This window comes from Sphaeramia orbicularis, chromosome 7 (assembly GCF_902148855.1).
Source record: "Sphaeramia orbicularis chromosome 7, fSphaOr1.1, whole genome shotgun sequence".
Taxonomy (NCBI): domain Eukaryota; kingdom Metazoa; phylum Chordata; class Actinopteri; order Kurtiformes; family Apogonidae; genus Sphaeramia; species Sphaeramia orbicularis.
Genome location: NC_043963.1, coordinates 21,453,988 through 21,475,414, shown reverse-complemented (window position 1 = coordinate 21,475,414; position 21,427 = coordinate 21,453,988). Strand labels below are relative to the sequence as shown.

Sequence of the window (21,427 nt, the reverse complement as noted above, 5' to 3'; positions counted from 1 at the left end):
TGTAGCAAACCTGAAAAACAAAATTCCCCAATGTCTTAAAAGCCATTTTGGTTTCACTTTCCTAAGAACCATAAAAAACTGGATAACTGATAGATAGTTCACATATGTCTTTCACACCATATGCAACAACTGCGAAAAGAGCAATTAGGGGCATCTGAGGCCTAGAATGTTGAAGAATCAGCTTATGACCAAAGGGGTGCTGGTTCAGTTCCCTGGACCAGCAGGGAATTGGAAACAGGAAACAGGAAATTAGTGGCCCTTGAGCAAGGCACTTAACTCCTCATTTGAAGTGGGGAAAAATAACTTTAAACTCTGCTGCTCCTTCTGCTGGGAATCAATTACAACATGATCAGAAACCTTAGGAGCTGGTGTCATTGAACACTTTTATAGGGATTTTATAGGACATGGAGGCAGGAACGTCTGGCTGTGGATATTTTTCCTTTTAGCTACCAACATTTTATATTTCTCTTGTTGTTCACATGATGTCTGTGCATAATGTATGTTTGATTGTAAACTGGTTCATTGTGCTGCTGTTTATCATCACTAGGATGGTCTTGGTAGAATAAAGGTACTTTAAAATAATTTTCATTCATTTCACTTCTTTTATTTATTTATTCTGAATGAGTAAGCATTTACAACACAAATGACCTGTATACAACAAATACAATCACCAGAATACATGCAGGTACAATATTTCAAATACTCTAATTTATGCTCGAAAAGGAATGGGAAGAAGAAAACTTATTTTATCCCACCCCCATTTCTCATTAATAATTTAACATAGTTTGAAGTACTCACTCCTGTCTTTAAACTTCAAACCAAGACAATAAACAATAGGCCTATGTAGCGCACTGAAACATACTGAGTTCATAATTTCACATTTCTTGTTGGTTTGATATCATAGTGCCAAGTTAAAATAATTCACTTTAAATAAGAATGGAATTCATTTCATGTCTTATTGTTAAAATGGTTAAAAGCATTACTTACCTTATTTCTGAAGGGAGAAAAGTTGTTGTACTTACCCTTTAAGAAGAACACTGTAACCATAAGAAAAAAATTATAAAGGGACTGATGAAAACGTAATGTATTCAGGCTGAACACAAAGTAATATAAATGTGCTTGTGGTGAACTGGGATGTTTTTCTTTTTTTTTTTTTTTTTTGATAATAAAAGTTGCAAAAGAAAGATGGACATGTTTCTGGATGTTCATTTTGAGGGTGCAACATCTGTATCAAATTATAATAAACTCATTTAACAGTATTTGCATTATTTAACCAGAATATGAGTGAATAACAGAAACAAAGTACATTCATGGTGGTAATAAATAAACAGATAAATAAATAAATAAATGTAAGCATTTGTGGTCTAATTACAGAAGCAGTTTGGGTGTTTTTCAGTTCACAACACGGGTCCAGTCTCCCTCTGGTGGTAAATGTTATATTTAAAAGTAACATCTGCCGTTCCCCATAAAGTTGGAATACATTTTTTTTTACCTCTTCTCATGAAATGATTGTGACAATTTACTCTTGTACCTAGTCAAAGGTGATTAATGATGTGTATAAATAGGGGGAAAAAAAGATATAAATACATAACATTGCGCCATGTTGTGACTTAGATTAGATTGGAAGAAACTTTATTGATCCCACAAGAGAGAAATTCCCTGGTTAAGGCAGCAGCAGGATAAAAGTAATGCAAAAAACAAAACCCAGTCAATGTCCATCCAAGACTGTATTTCAGATAATCCTCAACGTTGTACTTAGAGGTGGTTTCATAACATTTCCCAGGTTTGTTTCCATATGTTTTGGTGAAGAACATGTCTGGAAGACTTTGAACACTCACCAACAGCCAAACCATGACTGAAATAACCACAGAGTGTGTGACACTCAGTCGTCCCATCACCTTCATGGGATGGACGATGGCCAAGTACCTGTACACACTGATACAAGTAAGAAACCCGATACTGCCGTTTAAATTCAGGTTGAAGCAGAATCTTGTTATCTTGCAGAATGTGTCTCCGAAGATCCATGTACTCTCCATAAAGTAGTACACCACAAGATATGGCAGAGTGAGCAGGTACAAAACATCTGTAAGTCTGAGGTTGAAAACAAACACATTGACGTTTCCCAATTTCTTCCAGTTTTGCAACAAAGTCTTCTGTCCCCATCCATTAGCCACCAGACCAATGATGAACACTAAGATATAAACAGGAGGCAGAAATCTGCTGGTGAAGTCAAAGTTGGCACGAGGACAGGCTGTGTTATTCATTTTTCTGAGAAGTGAAAGACTAAACTGTGTCTGTCATGATAGAAAAAAATGACAAATAGGACTTCTCGTTTGAAGCCCCACTCACAACGGAACCTTTGAGATGAAAGATAAACTCGTGCAAAATTTCAGTAGAAATGCAGATACGTCTGTATTTTGGTTTGTCCACAAATCCTATTCATTCTTCTGTCAAGTAAAGAGCCTTAAAGTATAATGATGTCAGTTTATCACATCTGAAGCTGAATGTTTAATTAAGAACTAATGTGCATGTATATGACAACACAAAATAAATGCATGATCTAGTAAAGGAGGTATGAGAAAACACACCGTTTGGATAAATGTAGACACTTTCCCTCAAAGAAATGCTACAGACTCTCTCTGGTGGTAGAGATTTGACATTACAGAAAAAACACACAAATACAAGCCTTTTTTCATCAATAATCAAAATAGACTATTAACCCATAAAGACCCAGTGCTACTTTTGTGAATGTAGAGAAAATGATTTTTGCTCTCCATTTAACCTTTTGTTAAGTGATTTATCACCATTTATTGTAATATTATCCTCCTTATTTAGCATTTTTTCAGTGTAAATCGTGTATTTTCTCAAATTTAATTCACTGATCATGTAGATGTTGATAAAAGCTCAGATTAAATTTGAGGGTTATTATATGAGAAACAGAGAAAACTGAAGAAAAAGTGACTTTTTCAGCAAAAATACTAATACGTGAACATGCAAACAAGTGTGCCCATCCACTGTCGTTGATCCAACTCCATGGGTTTTACTGGTGAATTAGTGTTGTAGAAGATGACAGTGTGTCCACAGTAACTATGGAGCCTCTGAACGTCCAAATGGGTCATATCTGATGACCATGAAAAGATGACAAACTGTATTTTGCACCAATTATTTACATGTATTGATAGGATTAGTGGATCAACAGGTATTAAACAGTTTAGATCAGTAAATGGTTTTGGTCGCCAGTGGCTGCTTGGGTCTTTATGGGTTAAGACATTTTTGTAAGTTTATTATATAATCAATCCAAGTTATGTGGTAACATGTAACATAAATACACAATGACACACGTACAGGAAAACATAACTATGCTTACAGTGAAATGTGCATAATCTTAACATATTTAATTTTCAGTTACTGACGTCTATGATCCACAGATTCACTGTAATAATAACAACATTTTGAAAAAATACTGTAAAGCTCAAGTGCATGTTCACACCATAACATAAAATATTGGCAAGTAATAGCAACAGGTAATAGCAAATGGCTGACAACAGAAAAAAGTTATATCATATCATGGACATCTTCAGATGTTTTAAACCATATTTGTCCTGGGTTGATCTTCATCTGTAATTTTTGCCACATGGGCAGCGCCAGAGGTCGATGAAAACCTCAGGTTGATCCTCTCACGAGATTGTCGAAGCAGTTTTCTGAGGTGAGCAAGAACATCTTCACTTCCATGAAGGTAAACCAGAGGGTTCAGAGCACTGTTCAGACTCGCCAGGCCACGACTTATCTGATGAGTGATGTAGACTGTGTTAAACCATCCACGACACGTACTCCTTTTTTGTAAAACTCTAGACCAGAGGTTGAGGTTCTTCAATATGTGATAGGGGATGTAACAAACAGAGAAGAGAATGATCAAGATGAGCAGCAGCTTTAAACTTCTCTGTTTCATTACCTTGTCAGTAGAATTTGTCCGGTAGAGAGTTAAAATCACATGTCCATAACAGCCCAGTGTGATGAGGAGTGGGATACAAAACCCAGTCAATGTCCATCCAAGACTGTATTTCAGATAATCCTCAACATAGACATCAGAGGTGGTGTCATAACATTTAGTCATGTTTGTTGATGTTTTGGTGAAGAACATGTCGGGAAGACTTTGAACACCCACCAAAAGCCAAACCAGGACTGAAATAACCACCGAGTGGGTCAGAGTTAATCTTCCCATTACTCTGACTGGATGGACGATGGCCAAGTACCTGTACACACTGATACAAGTAAGAAACCCGATGCTGCCGTATAAATTCAGGTTGAAGCAGAATCTTGTTATCTTGCAGAATGTGTCTCCGAAAAACCATGTATTCTTCATAAAGTGGTACATCACAAGAAATGGAAGAGTGAGCAGATACAAAACATCTGTAAGTCCAAGGTTGAAAACAAACACGTTGATAATCTTGAGTTTTGTCCAGTTTCGCAGTAAAGTCTTCAGTCCCCATCCATTAGCCACCAGACCAATGATGAACACTAAGATGTAAACAGGAGGCAGAAATCTGCCTGAAAAGTCAAAGCTAATACGAGGACAAGCTGTGCTATTCATTCTGTCTCCATAAAATCTGTGTTTCACTGATTCTCTAGTGACCTGACTGGTGAAAAAAAAATGAGGAAATAATTCTGAAGAAAGCTTCCTCTTGAGATGTTTTTCCAAATGAAGTTGGGATCACCTGGAAATCTATCATGCGATCTGTAAGAGTGAGGTGGTGGAATGAAAACACCCTCTGTATTTAAAGTGTTACTTAGTCCAACTACATGATAACTAGTATGTGACTCATTATAAACTCCTCCTAAATTACTGCCCACCACATTAAATTCAGCCTGACCACAGAGGAAAAGAAAGTTGTGAAATGTAGGTGTCAGCATAAATTTTCCAGCAGAAATGTTCACCAGTGTCTGCTGATTCTAAGAGGCAGGCACAGTGATAAGACACACAACATACAGCTGATATTTCTCCCAGAGGAAGAAAATGGCACAAAGAAAACAGAAAGACAGCCTCTGTAGGGGCAAGGGTTTCATAGTTTTACTTTAAAAAAAAAAAAAAAAGAAAAGAAAAAGAAAAAAAGGGTCCACTGCAAAGGACATTCCATAAAAGAAAAAAGTAGTGCTTTCAAACGATTAAAATTTTTAATCAGATTAATCACAGGGTTGCTGTGGATTAATTTTGATTAATCACAAATAAATATCATTAATTTCTAATCTACATTAATCACGTTTCATATTGCATGAGCAAACAGACTCAAGAAAGAAGGGAATATATATGTACTTGACGTGTTTATTAAACACCTTCAACAGTTTCAACAGAACAACTTGAAACAACTGGTCCGTCTTGGGTTTTTTTGTACTAAAGTTTTCATCCAGAGGGCCAACATGCTGTTTAGTGTCTTCCATCTTTATGGGTTGGTTCTGCTGCCTGCCACTTTTGGATCAACTGCCCATTTGTTCATGTGTGACGGTAACTCTATTTGGACAAACTGCCTGAAATGCATTGCCAGAGACATTCAGAGTCATTTTTCCACTGCAGATGGATTAATTGTGTTAAAAAAATTTTTTTATCTAATTAATCATGATGATGGATTAATCCTTGTTAACACGTCAATTTTGACATCCCTAAAAAAAGAAAATATATATGCATCTGAAAAAACTGTTGCATCATGTTGTTTCCAATCAAGACAATTATTTAATGTAAAAAAGCCAAACCTTTGACTTTCCTGCGTCTCAGGAGGTTAAAGTAATTAAAAACTACGCATTTAAGTGCAAAAAAAAAAAAGTGTAATATTATTAGAAAGTATATATTATCTAGTGCTGCTAAAATTAGTTAATTTGAAAAAAGAATGTGAAACCTTGGCTTCATCTTCTTAACAAAAACATGCATGCCAACGGTTCCCTCTGAACAGATCACACTGTGCAAACTTTAGCTTCACTTGCGAAATAAATCAGTGACTCATCATGTGCTATACGTTTTTACTGAATTTCCTGTGAAATATTTTCCAGCATCAGCATGCAGGTAGAGGCATGTAGCAAACCTGAAAAACAAAATTCCCCAATGTCTTAAAAGCCATTTTGGTTTCACTTTCCTAGGAACCATAAAAAACTGGATAACTGATAGATAGTTCACATATGTCTTTCACACCATATGCAACAACTGCGAAAAGAGCAATTAGGGGCATCTGAGGCCTAGAATGTTGAAGAATCAGCTTATGACCAAAGGGGTGCTGGTTCAGTTCCCTGGACCAGCAGGGAATTGGAAACAGGAAACAGGAAATTAGTGGCCCTTGAGCAAGGCACTTAACTCCTCATTTGAAGTGGGGAAAAATAACTTTAAACTCTGCTGCTCCTTCTGCTGGGAATCAATTACAACATGATCAGAAACCTTAGGAGCTGGTGTCATTGAACACTTTTATAGGGATTTTATAGGACATGGAGGCAGGAACGTCTGGCTGTGGATATTTTTCCTTTTAGCTACCAACATTTTATATTTCTCTTGTTGTTCACATGATGTCTGTGCATAATGTATGTTTGATTGTAAACTGGTTCATTGTGCTGCTGTTTATCATCACTAGGATGGTCTTGGTAGAATAAAGGTACTTTAAAATAATTTTCATTCATTTCACTTCTTTTATTTATTTATTCTGAATGAGTAAGCATTTACAACACAAATGACCTGTATACAACAAATACAATCACCAGAATACATGCAGGTACAATATTTCAAATACTCTAATTTATGCTCGAAAAGGAATGGGAAGAAGAAAACTTATTTTATCCCACCCCCATTTCTCATTAATAATTTAACATAGTTTGAAGTACTCACTCCTGTCTTTAAACTTCAAACCAAGACAATAAACAATAGGCCTATGTAGCGCACTGAAACATACTGAGTTCATAATTTCACATTTCTTGTTGGTTTGATATCATAGTGCCAAGTTAAAATAATTCACTTTAAATAAGAATGGAATTCATTTCATGTCTTATTGTTAAAATGGTTAAAAGCATTACTTACCTTATTTCTGAAGGGAGAAAAGTTGTTGTACTTACCCTTTAAGAAGAACACTGTAACCATAAGAAAAAAATTATAAAGGGACTGATGAAAACGTAATGTATTCAGGCTGAACACAAAGTAATATAAATGTGCTTGTGGTGAACTGGGATGTTTTTCTCTCTTTTTTTTTTTTTTGATAATAAAAGTTGCAAAACAAAGATGGACATGTTTCTGGATGTTCATTTTGAGGGTGCAACATCTGTATCAAATTATAATAAACTCATTTAACAGTATTTGCATTATTTAACCAGAATATGAGTGAATAACAGAAACAAAGTACATTCATGGTGGTAATAAATAAACAGATAAATAAATAAATAAATACATGTAAGCATTTGTGGTCTAATTACAGAAGCAGTTTGGGTGTTTTTCAGTTCACAACACGGGTGCAGTCCAGAGGTCGCGTTAACCGAAAATATTCCGTCATTGACGGATTTTTTTTTTTAAATGACGGAAAATTCTGAAGGCCGTCCGTCATTTTGACAGATTCAAATACTGAGGGTAATCTACTGTTAACCTCTCCTGCTCGGCTCGTCCGACCTTAGTCAGCAAGCACAGGGCAGATTTCCTCCAGGGCCGATGTCGGGTTAACTCCCTTGCCAGTAGTGGAAGACAGCAGCTTTTATTTATGCACAGTATATCGATGTTTGTACACTTTTTCCTTCTGTCCTCTGACACACTCATACTCAAAACTGCCGCTCCCTCACCTTGCTCGACCACTCACACCATACGCACACGCACGCGCCACACACCGCTCTCGCACTTAAAGGAGCACACACACACACACACACACACACACACACACACACACACACACACACCAGTCTCATACTACCAAAGAAAGTTTTCACACAACACTGTGAACAGAACCTGTTCGCAGAATCGCTGGTCTGTCTGTCTCTTAACAAGGCATCAAACAGTCCATAACAGCATCCACCTGTATAGAACCAACAGCAGCACTGTTCACAACTCCACTGAATACAACAGCGGTACTGCAGTCACATGACTCACCGTTAGTCCACCTGTAGTAGACCCCCTGTCCAATTGGTGCCAATGTGAACATTAATCAGTCAGTGTCCAGTTTTGGGTCGTTGTTTAGCTGACTTTAGCCAAAATTAGATGCTACTTCTCTAGCGCAAACTGTGAAGACAGCCGAGTCTCCTTAGTTATTTTAGAAAGCCCAGTTAAATCCGATGTCATTAATAAACGCGGTGAAAAAAGAAGGACGGATGCGGTGGAGGATGACGGAAAAGCAAGGAATACGCCAGTGGCATTTGGTGTGCTATATGTACGCATTTTCTACCTTTCATGTGTTATTTGATGGCATAATTTGTGCGTAGATCTCTAGTTCATATAACCTGAACCCTAACCCTCAGTGTATAACACACCAATTATAAGTGGCGTATATAATTATGCGAGTCGTGATATCACGTTGGTTTATCAGCCAGCAGCAACTACAGTTGCTGCATCATTGAAATGTTTTTGAACATTAAATACTACTAAACATATCTTTATCATTAAAAAATAAAAATTTGAAATGACGGATAATAATATGTTATGACGGAATTTTTACGACCCTGTCCGTCAAAATGACGGACAATAAAAATGTCTAGTGCAACCTCTGGTCCAGTCTCCCTCTGGTGGTAAATTTTATATTTAAAAGTAACATCTGCTGTTCCCCATAAAGTTGGAATACATTTTTTTTTACCTCTTCTCATTAAATGATTGTGACAATTTATTCTTGATAAAGTGTAACTGAGGATCAGTATGTTATCATTGTACCTAGTCAAAGGTGATTAATGATGTCTATAAATAGGGGGAAAAAAGATATAAATAGATAACATTGTGACATGTTGTGACTTAGATTAGCTTGGAAGAAACTTTATTGATCCCACAAGAGAGAAATTCCCTGGTAAAGGCAGCAACAGGATAAAAGTAAAGCAAAAAACACAACAAAACAAAAAATAATAATAGTAACAAGTGATAAAAGTCTAGGGGCTATATACATATTTACATACAAAGTAGAATGATGGTATTACAGTATGTCAGGTAGTAATAAGAATAGAATTGCTTGATTTTAAATTTTATTGAAATCCAGATCTCTAACAATAAGAAAGAAAACAAACAAACTTAACAATACCATAAACGAAAAAGCTTTAAAGTATCCCCAGCTCATACTAAACAAGACTGGAAGAATGTAAGACACACAAAACAAATCAGCTGTAAGGCTGTAAGTAGAGCTAAATATTTTATATTTCAGTGTTTCAGTCAGCTAATGGTGTTCATGTTGACCTGTCAGAAGCCTTTTACAAAAAAAAAAAAAAAAAAAAAAAAAAAACAGATAAAAAGTGAACAGGTCTAAATGAGGCAACTAAATGAACATGTGTCCACTGTGACATTTGGAGCTGGGTAGTTGTTGCTTTATATTCAGTCTGGAGTCTTGAAAGTATCTGTATGTCATTGAAGATGATGCGGCAACTCAGAAAAAAACATCCAATCACATCACAGAAAATAAAAATGATTCTGACTGGCTTATGGGGCACCAGTTCTACACCTTGAGGTCAATCTTTAATCTTCCAAAGAACGTATTGTTGTAGATCACTTGTTGGGAAATGTTTTCAGAGTCACATCAAGTGGCATCATAAAGGGCTGAAAGGTAAAGTCAATGAGGAGGGGTCCTACTCTGCTATAACTGGAATGTCCACAAGGGGCTGTGTCCAGAATGGAGTCAGGCCCCCAGACCCTCATGTTAAAATGGTCAGTTTTATTACAGAATTAAACATGTTAACATTCTGGTGCAAAAGGGGTTCATGTCCTCTTCTGTAACAATTGTACAGGGGGTAAATTTTGATATAATTCCCCATTTAGATGATCCAACATCAACTAGTTCTGCATTGTGGAGGGAGTAACCGCTGTGATTGACAGCTGAGCACCGTCTGTGTCTTCTATAATGTTTGTTCTTTACATGCATTAGTTTCACTGTCAAATGAGGCGTTCACTGGTCTTGTTCACTGCATAAACCCTTTTGTGTCTCTGGCAGGCCTCTCTGCCATAGTTGTCTTTAAAGAATCAGACTAACAGGACCATCAGAGGAGTATGACAAGAAGTTTAGCAGCATGTAAATATGATAAATGATGTAACTTAGCCTGATGTTAGCAATAATTTATATTGAATTATATGGCGTGTTAAATAGCCTGCTAATAAGCTCAGTTAGCTGTTATTAGTGTGTTTGTCTGTTTAATGACTTTGGCATTACTGTCATTTAACACAACTGTATGTGTTACATGTGTTAAAAGTGTCCAAATGCCTTCATGGGGTTTATTATTACACTGTTAATTGATGTTTTCAGTGTTTTTACTGAGCTCCAGTTCTTCACCACCTTGGCCACTTGCTTCCACAAAACAAACATGACATCACACCCTGTTGCAACATCTTTAAGTTTCAGAATTGCAGATCATAAAGTCTATGGTGTCTATCTGCTTGGCCAAGCTTGCAATCAAAAAGTGAACAAATTCACATAGAAATGAATTAAACATGGTTAAATACAACCTCAAAAAATGATGACGTGAACTACGGGACACAGGACAAAAATTCTACTTAACAAAAAAAATCCAACATTTTTGCAAAAAATTAATCATTTTTTACTGTTGATGACTATTACATTTTTTATGTATCTGTAAGTGGGAGTGGTGGCCCCACACCCCATTTGGGCCATCTGCCACTGGGTGATGTGATGACAAGGGGCGAAGATGACTGACAGGATAGCATGGGGTTTACACACCCATGGGGCCAGTGGGTGGCTCTAATTTATGGATGATCTTCAGCTTCATCCAGGAGTAAAACAAGAAAAAATCAACACACCTGGTCTGGTATTAGGGTTTTACTTTGGCCATGATATTCAAGCACCATGCCTCTGCAGCAGATTTATGGAGAAACATATAGAGAAGTCATCTCAAATTCCCCAAATCCCAGTGATGTAATCGGTGCCTTAGAAGTATTTATATAATTTAGAGAAGCTACACTGAAGCAGATTTTTCTTGTTTTAATTCTGGTGAAACACAGTTAATATTTGTACCAGAAAGGACCCGGGGCAGTTACAGTTTCCACATAAAAATTTCATTTTTGTTATTTAGAAACTTGACTAATACTTACATGACGTAAGGGTTTCATTTAGTAACTTAACTGTCTCTATAAAAATGAGTCACAGAGATGTAAATGTTGCAGGAATTTTACTGTTTTTACAAATGCCTACGTGACAGTGGCAGGTTCCAAAATTACTGGTACAAAATTATTTTAGCTGTGACAATTGAAGGAGGGTAACAAAATAGAACTACGATGATAAACATAATGTTTAAAAGCACAGCTGTACAGAGCAGGGTTTGAGTGTTCCTGTGCTCAGCTTGAAGGCGGAAATGCCATCAGTGTGCTTTCTGCTTTCTTTTATCATCATAAACTGCTTTTATCTCTAAAATGTACAGCATGTAATTTCCCATGGTGGGTAGATGCGATGATATAAAGTGTTTTTAGCTCAGTATGTCACTCAGGATGATTATAGCCCATGTATCTCAAATATAACCATAGAAAGTAACTAAACTGTGAAACATGTTATAACCATTTGTTCACTCTGCATGTGAAAACAAAAGTTTGCTCATAAACAAATTAGAATCATACCTACATTCTACCAACATTTTTTCAAGTTTTGATAAGTGCAGATTATGGGGGGATGCGTCCACCTCAGTATTTACAACGCATGTATTTGTTCCCCAAATAACGGACATTAAAGAAGAAGAGGGTTTTTATTCAGAAAAGTCAATTGTTTTTTCTGAGAGGTCACCGTATTCTTGACCTGTGCTTTCATCTGTAAAGTTAATTTCAGACACAGATTTCATTATTCAGAGCAATTTCATCATAACACATCAAGGCACTTAACATTACACTGCTTATGATATACTTCTATAATGAAATACCCTTCATATCCATTTAGACTTAACGCTCTGTTCATAAATGTAGATGTCATAAGAGTTTATGGAAATATTTTGTAAGTTTGGATCTCAGATTTTTCTTTTAGTACTTTGGGTGTCTCTCCTTTACAAAATAAATTAACCCCCCCCCCATCATAAACCAATACAGAAATGCATACATTTATGCATATAAATTCTCCAGAATACAACAAATTAATATTTTTACCTCACACACAGATTCACACACAGATTCACACACACACACACACACACACACACACACTGTACTGAGTCATAATTTGTGCATTGATCATTTTAATTTTGTAAATAAACACGGCACTTTTTTAACTGGCGTGTTTTCTGTACACATTATAAGCTTTGCGTGTGTATGTTCATGCAGCGTGAATTACCACGCAATTAGTGGTTAGGGTTAGGGTTAGGTTTAAGGTTAGGGTTAGAGTTAGGGTTAGGGCTTGGGGTTAGGGGTAGGGGTAGGGTTAGATTTGGGTTAAGGTTAGCGGTTAGGGTTAGGGTAGGGTTAGGGGTAGGGGTAGGATTAGGGTTAGGGTTAGTGGTTACGGATATGTAAACCGGAGATCTTGGTGTAAACTGACACTCAATCAAATGGCTTTGAATACCACGCAAAAGGATGAACATGCGTATGTATAGTACACCAAATGCCATAAGAACTGATGTGACATACAAAGCAATTTCATGAGATCAGTCTGTGTGTGACCAAACTGAACAACTGAACATCTGTTTGCTGAGGCAGATTTCTATTCTGAGCTGGAAAACTTTCACTTCCATGAAGGTAAACCAGAGTGTTCAGAGCTCTGTTCAGACTCACAAGGACACAGCTTTTCTGATGAGTGATGTAGACTCTGTTAAACCATCCACGACATGTCCTTTTGTTTGATAAAATTCTAGACCAGAGGTTGAGGTTTGTCATCACATGATAAGCAAGATGTGAAAACTCAAAGCCAAACCATGAATGTTAGAACTGACCCGATACTGCCGTATAAATTCAGGTTGAAGCAGAATCTTGTTATCTTGCAGAATGTGTCTCCAAAAATCCAGGTCCTCTCCATAAAGTGGTACACCACAAGAAACGGAACAGTGAGCAGGTACAAAACATCTGTAAGTCCAAGGTTGAAAACAAACACACTGACTTTTCCCAGTTTCTTCCAGTTTAGCAGCAGAGACTTCAGTCCCTATCCATTAGCCACCAGACCAATGATGAACGCTAAGATGTAAAGAGGACAGGAATCTGCCCCTGAAGTCAAAGCTGACACAAGGACAAGAGATGTTTTTTATTCTGTATATTGTCTTGTATGATTGTGTGCCACTGTACACACAATGACAATAAAGGCTGTTCTATTCTATTCTATTCTATTCTATTCTATTCTATTCTATTCTATTCTATTCTATTCTATTCTATTCACTAATGCAAAGCGCTTTGGGTGCCTTGAAAAGCCCATAAAAATGCATCCGTTATTATTATTATTATTATTATTATTATTATTATTATTATTATTATTATTATTATTATTATTATATGTAAAATGGCTCTGATGTCTTGAATGATGATCTGTTAGAGAAGTCTTCCTGTTGTTCGAACCTTGTCACTGTCTCTGAGCAAATTTTTTATACAAGGGCAGACAGATGCCATGATTAAACTAGAAGCACTCGGAGAGCGCAGACCTCCGCCAAGGCTGATCAGTGGCCCCCCCACCCCCGATCACCACCAAAATTTAATCATTTCTTCCTTATCCCATTTCCAACAAACCCTGAAAATTTCATCCAAATCTGTCCATAGCTTTTTGAGTTATGTTGCACACTAACGGACAGACAAACAAACAAACAGACAAACAAACAAACAAACAAACCCTGGCAAAAACATAACCTCCTTGGCGGAGGTAATAAGAGAAAGGCACACAATTTACTTGTTTATCATACTGTATATTGGCATGTTTACAGATTGCAGTACAGTGTAAACATCTGTTTAGATTTATATCTCTATTTTTCATTTGCTTTTGTTTAGTTTATTAAAATCAACTATGAGTTTTATCTTACAGTGGCAGTCAATGATTGAACTATTTCCTTTGTGTTTATTTACACACATGCATTGTCTACTTTCAGTTATGAGACAATAGCGAGCTCGTGCAGCACTAACCACAACTACAACCACATGCTCTCCACCCACTGTTCTCAGTTTCTACTTATTTTTGCTATTTTTCAATGTGAACACATTAAATCCAGTACAGTTACTGAATTTTATTTATATAAATTAATTCTGCTTTAATTTAATAGTACTCACATAGTACTAGGCTGCCTACACCAGAGACATTTGAGCAGGGACGTTGGTGGAGGATTTCCGCAAAACAGCTTGTTGTGCTTGCTGAAACAGTTTTCTGAGCTGAACAGAAACATTTTCACTTCCATGAAGGTAAACCAGAGGGTTCAGAGCACTGTTCAGACACACGAGGCCACGACTTATCTGATGAGCAATGTAGACTCCGTTAAACCATCCACGACATGTCCTCCTTTTAGATAAAACTCTAGACCAGAGGTTGAGGTTCTTCAGTACATGATAGGGGATGTAACAAACCGAAAAGAGAACAACCAAGATGAACAACAACCTCAAGCATTTCCTTTTCAGTACCTTGTCAATACTGTCTTTCCGGCACAGAGTCACAATCACATGTCCATAACAGCCCAGTGTGATGAGGAGTGGGATACAAAACCCAGTCAATGTCCATCCAAGACTATATTTCAGATAATCCTCAACGTAGAACGTGGAGGTGGTGTCATAACATTTCCCAGGTTTGTTTCTATATGTTTTGGTGAAGAACATGTCTGGAAGACTTTGAATACCCACCAGCAGCCAAACCAGGACTGAAATAACCACCGAGTGTGTGACACTCAGTCGTCCCATCACCTTCATGGGATGGACGATGGCCAAGTACCTGTACACACTGATACAGGTAAGAAACCCGATGCTGCCGTATAAATTCAGGTTGAAGCAGAATCTTGTTATCTTGCAGAATGTGTCTCCAAAGATCCATTTACTCTCCATAAAGTAGTACACCACAAGAAATGGCAGAGTGAGCAGGTACAAAACATCTGTAAGTCCAAGGTTGAAAACAAACACGTTGACGTTTCCCAGTTTCTTCCAGTTTTGCAGCAAAGTCTTCAGTCCCCATCCATTAGCCACCAGACCAATGATGAACACTAAGATGTAAACAGGAGGCAGAAATCTGCTGCTGAAGTCAAAGCTGATACGAGGACAGGCTGTGTTATTCATTCTGTCGTCTGTAAAGCAGAATGTGCTGGAGCAGTGCATCTGTTCTGGGATCAAAATCATAACGACTGAGCAGGCTTCCTGTTTTAACCTCTACACTTCACTACTTTTTTTTTTCACTTCACTACTTTTATTCATGCACCTGCATATAAACAGGAAATAGACCCCTACGAAGACATGAACTGATCTGCGAACAGCAATTTTTATTACCTCCGCCAAGGAGGTTATGTTTTTGCCAGGGTTTGTTTGTTTGTTTGTTTGTCTGTTTGTTTGTTTGTTTGTCTGTCCGTTAGTGTGCAACATAACTCAAAAAGTTATGGACAGATTTGGATGAAATTTTCAGGGTTTGTTGGAAATGGGATAAGGAAGAAATGATTAAATTTTGGTGGTGATCGGGGGTGGGGGGGCCCACGGGGGGGGGGGCACTGATCAGCCTTGGCGGAGGTCTGCGCTCTCCGAGTGCTTCTAGTTTTACAAATAGATCCCTGGCTCCCTGTTCTATATCGTCTTCATTTCAAAATTCTTGTGCTAACTTTCCGGGCCCTACATGGCCAGGCCCCTGCATACATTGCTTCCCTGATCCAGCCCTACAGCTCGACTCGTAGTTTGAGGTCTTCAGGACAGCACCTGCTGATGGTTCCACGCACCTGTTTTAGCACATGCGGTGACAGGTCTTTTAAAGCTGTGGCACCACGTCTATGGAATGACCTGCCTCTACACCTACGGTCCATGGACTCTGTAGAGAGCTTTAAGAAACACCTCAAAACCCTCCTGTTCAAAAAGGCTTTTTAGTCTCCCACCTGACCCAGGGCCACCACAAACTGATTACACTCTATGTATTCATCATAACGTACTCTATGTGTCATCCCCCCCTCCCCCCCAGTCTCTCTATATCTCTATCGCTCTCTCTTTTCTCCTCCTTTACTCTCTCTCTCTTTAACCCCAACTGGTCAAGGCAGACAGCCATCCTTCAGGAGTCTGGGTCTGCTCGAGGTTTCTGCCCGTTAAAGGGAAGTTTTTCCTCGCCACTGTCACCAATCACAAGTGTTTGCTCCTGAAGGATTCTGTTGGGTCTCTGTAAACTTAATTTGATTCCGATTTGAATTGATAAAGCACTTTGTGACTCTGTCTGTGAAAAGTGCTCTATAAATAAAACTTACTTACTTACTTACTTACTTACTTAGATATTCAGAATATCAGCTCATCAGTTTTACACTGACGTTATTCATTACAGTTTTGTCATAAACATACCTTTTCTTTTTCTGATTCCTCTGATATAGTGCAAAAGATGATACACCATCCTGTATCTTGGGTTTACTGTCAAAAGTCTGTTTAGTTTAATCTAATCACTTTGTTCAACATTGCAGGTTCCCTCTGATTTAGTTACAAGCTTTCTCTGCATTAACAGTTTTCAGAATAAACAGTGTTCCGGTAAGGCGTTGTTTACCACATCCTCTTGTGCATCAACAGTGAGTTGATGATATTTACCTCCGCCAAGGAGGTTATGTTTTTGCCAGGGTTTGTTTGTCTGTTTGTTTGTTTGTTTGTTTGTCTGTCCATTAGTGTGCAACATAACTCAAAAAGTTATGGACAGATTTGGATGAAATTTTCAGGGTTTGTTGGAAATGGGATAAGGAAGAAATGATTAAATTTTGGTGGTGATCGGGGGTGGGGGGGCCCACGGGGGGGGCCACTGATCAGCCTTGGCGGAAGTCTGCGCTCTCCGAGTGCTTTTCTAGTTATCAGTATTATCTGAGTATAATGCTCCAGTTACTCTTTGATACATAATACTGCATATTCTCTGTAATCTATTATCATATAATCTTCACACAGGACTTTATAAATGATGTATTGTGTATCATGTATGTGTTTTATGTTGTTTGGACTGTGTATAGCTGCTACCTTGGCCAGGTCTCCCTTGCAAAAGAGATTCTTAATCTCAATGGGGCTTCCTGGTTAAATAAAGGTCAAATGAATAAGAATAAATAAATAAAATACATAATACTGACAGTTTGCTGTAAATATGGTCCATACATCCATATTTCATCCTCATGACTTAGCTCTCTATGTATTTATTTTAAAATATTGTATTGTTTCAATGTATGTTGTGTTTCACTGCTTTTACATATTTTATTGGTTTTTGTACAGACCTTTGGTGAACTTTTATGTTTTTAAATGTGCTTCATGAATATATTTGGATTTGGTTTGACTTATATATGAGGCAATAATAAATAGGTTATAATTAAAGACTTAAAGTCTGGGCTCATTGCTGCATAACTGCTGTTGGCATATTGAAAAACGATGCCCTGTTTAAACTCCATAGACCATAATCATATAGTGGTGATTTTCCCCTGACATTACTGTTAGAGTGGGAGAGTTAAATGCTGTCAATGAGAGGATAATGTCATAGTGTTGTCTTCAGTGGCTTTACGTACAAGGATATGACAAATTGTTATGATACCACAGTTTACCAGTTAACCAGCAACTGAAAAGATAATGATCATATGATGACAATTTCAGATTTTGTCCAAGTTTATATGACATAAAAGGTCTAAGTAGAAAGTTAGGGGAGTCAATGCCATGTACTAAATATTGAAAAGCTTTCTGCTGGTCATTATTTATTCTGGTATTTAAGCACACTGTGGTTTATAAATGCCAGAAATATGCAGTTAGAGGTCAGTTGTGGTCAGTGACATACTGTTTATTTACATGTGCCTGCTTATTTATACACTCACTCACATACACACACTGTCATGGTACAATCCTGTGTTGCCACAGACCCCTCCCTCAAAATGATTGATTCACCTGCTAGTACCGTACCTGAGTCAGATCTTGATAGAAGCCTATTTGAGCAGCTCATCTGCTCAGATGCAGTGCTGGAACATTCTGTTACATCTACTATCACCACTATTCCACAGCCCACCACAGACTCACCACAGACTCTGACTGCTTTCACCCAGGTTTCTTTTTTTAATGTTTATTTTCTGTTCAATAAATCACTTTACTCCTTCAGCACCATGCGATTGAGTTTGTTCATTCTCTCCATCATGACACATACATACACTTTCATTAACATCATCATAATACTGACCACAGCCACACGCTCCACACCAACAGTTCTATTAGTTTCCATTTATTTCCTTAATTTTTTCAGTTTTACTACATCAACCAAAAAATGAAACCCAATACAGTAAAAGAAATGTCTTTACATCAAACAAATAGAAAAGCACTCGGAGCCCCCCCCCCAATCACCACCAAAATGTAATCATTTGTTCCTTGTGCCAGTATCAACATTTCCTGAAAATTTCATCAAAATTTGTCCATAACTTTGAGTTATCTTGCCAAAAGACAAACAAACAAACAAACCTCAATGAAAACATAACCTCCGCCATCCCTGTCGGAGGTAATTATGGTGGCATTTAATTCACATAATATTAGACTACATCTACATAGTGGACATTTGTGTAGGTGTGGACGCTTGGTGCATCACAGCTTGACGTGCTTGCTGAAACAGTTTTCTGAGCTGAGCAGGAGCGACTTCACTTCCATGAAGGTAAACCAGAGGGTTCAGAGCACTGTTCAGACTCACTAGGCCACGACTTATCTGATGAGCAATGTAGACTGTGTTATACCATCCACGACATGTCCTCCTTTGTTGTAAAGCTCTAGACCAGAGGTTGAGGTTCTTCAGTACGTGATAGGGGATGTAACAAACCAAAAAGAGAACAACCAAGATCACTAGCAACCTCAAACTTTTCCGTTTCAGCACTTTGTCAATGTTTTCTTTCCGGCACAGAGTCACAATCACATGTCCATAACAGCCCAGTGTGATGAGGAGTGGGATACAAAACCCAGTCAATGTCCATCCAAGACTGTATTTCAGATAATCCTCAACGTAGACATCAGAGGTGGTGTCATAACATTTAGTCATGTTTGTTGATGTTTTGGTGAAGAACATGTCTGGAAGACTTTGAACACTCACCAGCAGCCAAACCAGGACTGAAATAACCACCGAGTGTGTGACACTCAGTCGTCCCATCACCTTCATGGGATGGACGATGGCCAAGTACCTGTACACACTGATACAGGTAAGAAACCCGATGCTGCCGTATAAATTCAGGTTGAAGCAGAATCTTGTTATCTTGCAGAATGTGTCTCCGAAGATCCATGTACTATCCATAAAGTAGTACACCACAAGAAATGGAAGAGTGAGCAGGTACAAAACATCTGTAAGTCCAAGGTTGAAAACAAACACGTTGACGTTTCCCAATTTCTTCCAGTTTTGCAACAAAGTCTTCAGTCCCCATCCATTAGCCACCAGACCAATGATGAACACTAAGATGTAAACAGGAGGCAGAAATCTGCTGCTGAAGTCAAAGCTGATACGAGGACAGGCTGTTATTCATTCTGTCTTCTGTAAAGCAGAATGTACTGGAGCAGTGCGTCTGTTCTGGGGTCAAAATCAAAACGACTGAGCAGACTTCCTGTTTTAACCTCTACACTTCACTACTTTTATTCATGCACTTGCGTATAAACAGGAAATAGACCCCTACGAAGACATGATGTGATCTGGAAACAGCAATTTTTATTCTACAAATAGATATTCCGAATATCAGCTCATCAGTTTTACACTGCAGTTATTCATTACAGTTTTGTCATAAACATACCTTTTCTTTTTCTGATTCCTCTGATATAGTGCAAAAGATGATACACCATCCTGTATCTTGGGTTTACTGTCAAAAGTCTGTTTAGTTTAATCTAATCATTTTAATTAGCACTATGGGTTACCTCTGATAAAGTAATGAGATTTCTCTGCGTTAACAGTTTTCAGATTTGTACTGTAGGACTAGGTGTTAGATCCCTATCATGCATACATGAGACTTCGGGCTGGTACTGTGAGGGGTGTTTCGGTAAGGCATTGTTTACCACGTCCTCTTGTGCATCAACAGTGAGTTAATGATATTTATCAGTATTATTTGAGTATAATGCTCCAGTTACTCTTTGATCCATAATACTGCATATTCTCTGTAATCTAATATCATATAATCTTCACACAGGACTTTATAAATGATGTATTGTGTATCATGTATGTGTTTTATGTTGTTTGGACTTTGTATGGCTGCTACCTTGGCCAGGTCTCCCTTGCAAAAGAGATACTTAATCTCAATGGGGCTTCCTGGTTAAATAAAGGTCAAATAAATAAGAATAAATAAATAATATATATAATACTGACAGTTTGCTGTAAACATGGTCCATATATCCATACTTCTTCCTCATGACTTAGTTCTCCATGTATTTATTTTAAAATATTGTATTGTTTCAATGTATTTTGTGTTTCATTGCTTTTACATATTTTATTGGTTTTTGTACAGACCTTTGGTGAACTTTTATGTTTTTAAATGTGCTTCATGAATATATTTGGATTGGGTTTGACTTATATATGAGGCAATAATAAATAGGTTATAATTAAAGACTTAAAGTCTGGGCTCATTGCTGCTTAACTGCTGCTGGCATATTGAAAAACGATGCCCTGTTTAAACTCCATAGACCATAATCATATAGTGGTGATTTTCCCCTGACATTACTGTTAGAGTGGGAGAGTTAAATGCTGTCAATGAGAGGATAATGTCATAGTGTTGTCTTCAGTGGCTTCACGTACAAGGATCTGACAAATTGTTATGATACCACAGTTTACCAGTTAACCAGCAACTGAAAAGACAATGATCATATGGTGACAATTTCAGATTTTGTCCAAGTTTATATGACATAAAAGGTCTAAGTAGAAAGTTAGGGGAGTCGATGCCATGTACTAAATATTGAAAAGCTTTCTGCTGGTCATTATTTATTCTGGTATTTAAGCACACTATGATTTATAAATGCCAGAAATATGCAGTTAGAGGTCAGTTGTGGTCAGTGACATACTGTTTATTTACATGTGCCTGCTTATTTACACACTCACTCACATACACATAAGATGCATTTTTTTCCGACTTGACCGGGACCTGGCTGAACCGACGACATGTATTACAGTTTTGAAAAATATACAAAATGTATAAATGACATGTAAATACTAGTATA

General features: G+C 37.6%; 4 protein-coding genes and 1 long non-coding RNA gene across 5 annotated transcripts; 1 reads left to right on the top strand and 4 right to left on the bottom strand.

Moving 5' to 3' along the window:
* Window positions 1-1,018: 1,018 nt before the first annotated feature.
* Window positions 1,019-3,077, bottom strand: LOC115422121 (P2Y purinoceptor 1-like). The gene is made up of 2 exons (XM_030138196.1): window positions 1,705-3,077; window positions 1,019-1,037 (listed from the first exon to the last, which is right to left on the bottom strand). The coding sequence occupies exons 1-2, from the start codon at window positions 2,262-2,264 to the stop codon at window positions 1,019-1,021; spliced, it is 579 nt and encodes a 192-aa protein (XP_029994056.1). The 5' UTR covers window positions 2,265-3,077.
* On the bottom strand, window positions 1,996-15,403 carry LOC115422380 (P2Y purinoceptor 1-like). Its single transcript, XM_030138690.1, has 3 exons — window positions 14,366-15,403; window positions 14,045-14,046; window positions 1,996-2,030 (listed from the first exon to the last, which is right to left on the bottom strand). The coding sequence occupies exon 1, from the start codon at window positions 15,389-15,391 to the stop codon at window positions 14,381-14,383; it is 1,011 nt and encodes a 336-aa protein (XP_029994550.1). The 5' UTR covers window positions 15,392-15,403; the 3' UTR covers window positions 1,996-2,030; window positions 14,045-14,046; window positions 14,366-14,380.
* LOC115422382 (P2Y purinoceptor 1-like) lies at window positions 3,189-4,743 on the bottom strand. Its single transcript, XM_030138692.1, has one exon. The coding sequence runs from the start codon at window positions 4,589-4,591 to the stop codon at window positions 3,587-3,589; it is 1,005 nt and encodes a 334-aa protein (XP_029994552.1). The 5' UTR covers window positions 4,592-4,743; the 3' UTR covers window positions 3,189-3,586.
* LOC115422387 (uncharacterized) lies at window positions 12,431-12,776 on the top strand. The gene is made up of 2 exons (XR_003935839.1): window positions 12,431-12,471; window positions 12,615-12,776. It is a non-coding gene; the product is annotated as an uncharacterized LOC115422387 (long non-coding RNA).
* Window positions 15,404-18,328: 2,925 nt separating the features above from the next.
* Window positions 18,329-19,748, bottom strand: LOC115422120 (P2Y purinoceptor 1-like; the record flags this gene model as incomplete). Its single annotated transcript, XM_030138195.1, has 1 exon — window positions 18,329-19,748. A coding segment is annotated over one exon (954 nt), but the record flags the coding sequence as incomplete, so codon positions are not given.
* Window positions 19,749-21,427: the final 1,679 nt, after the last annotated feature.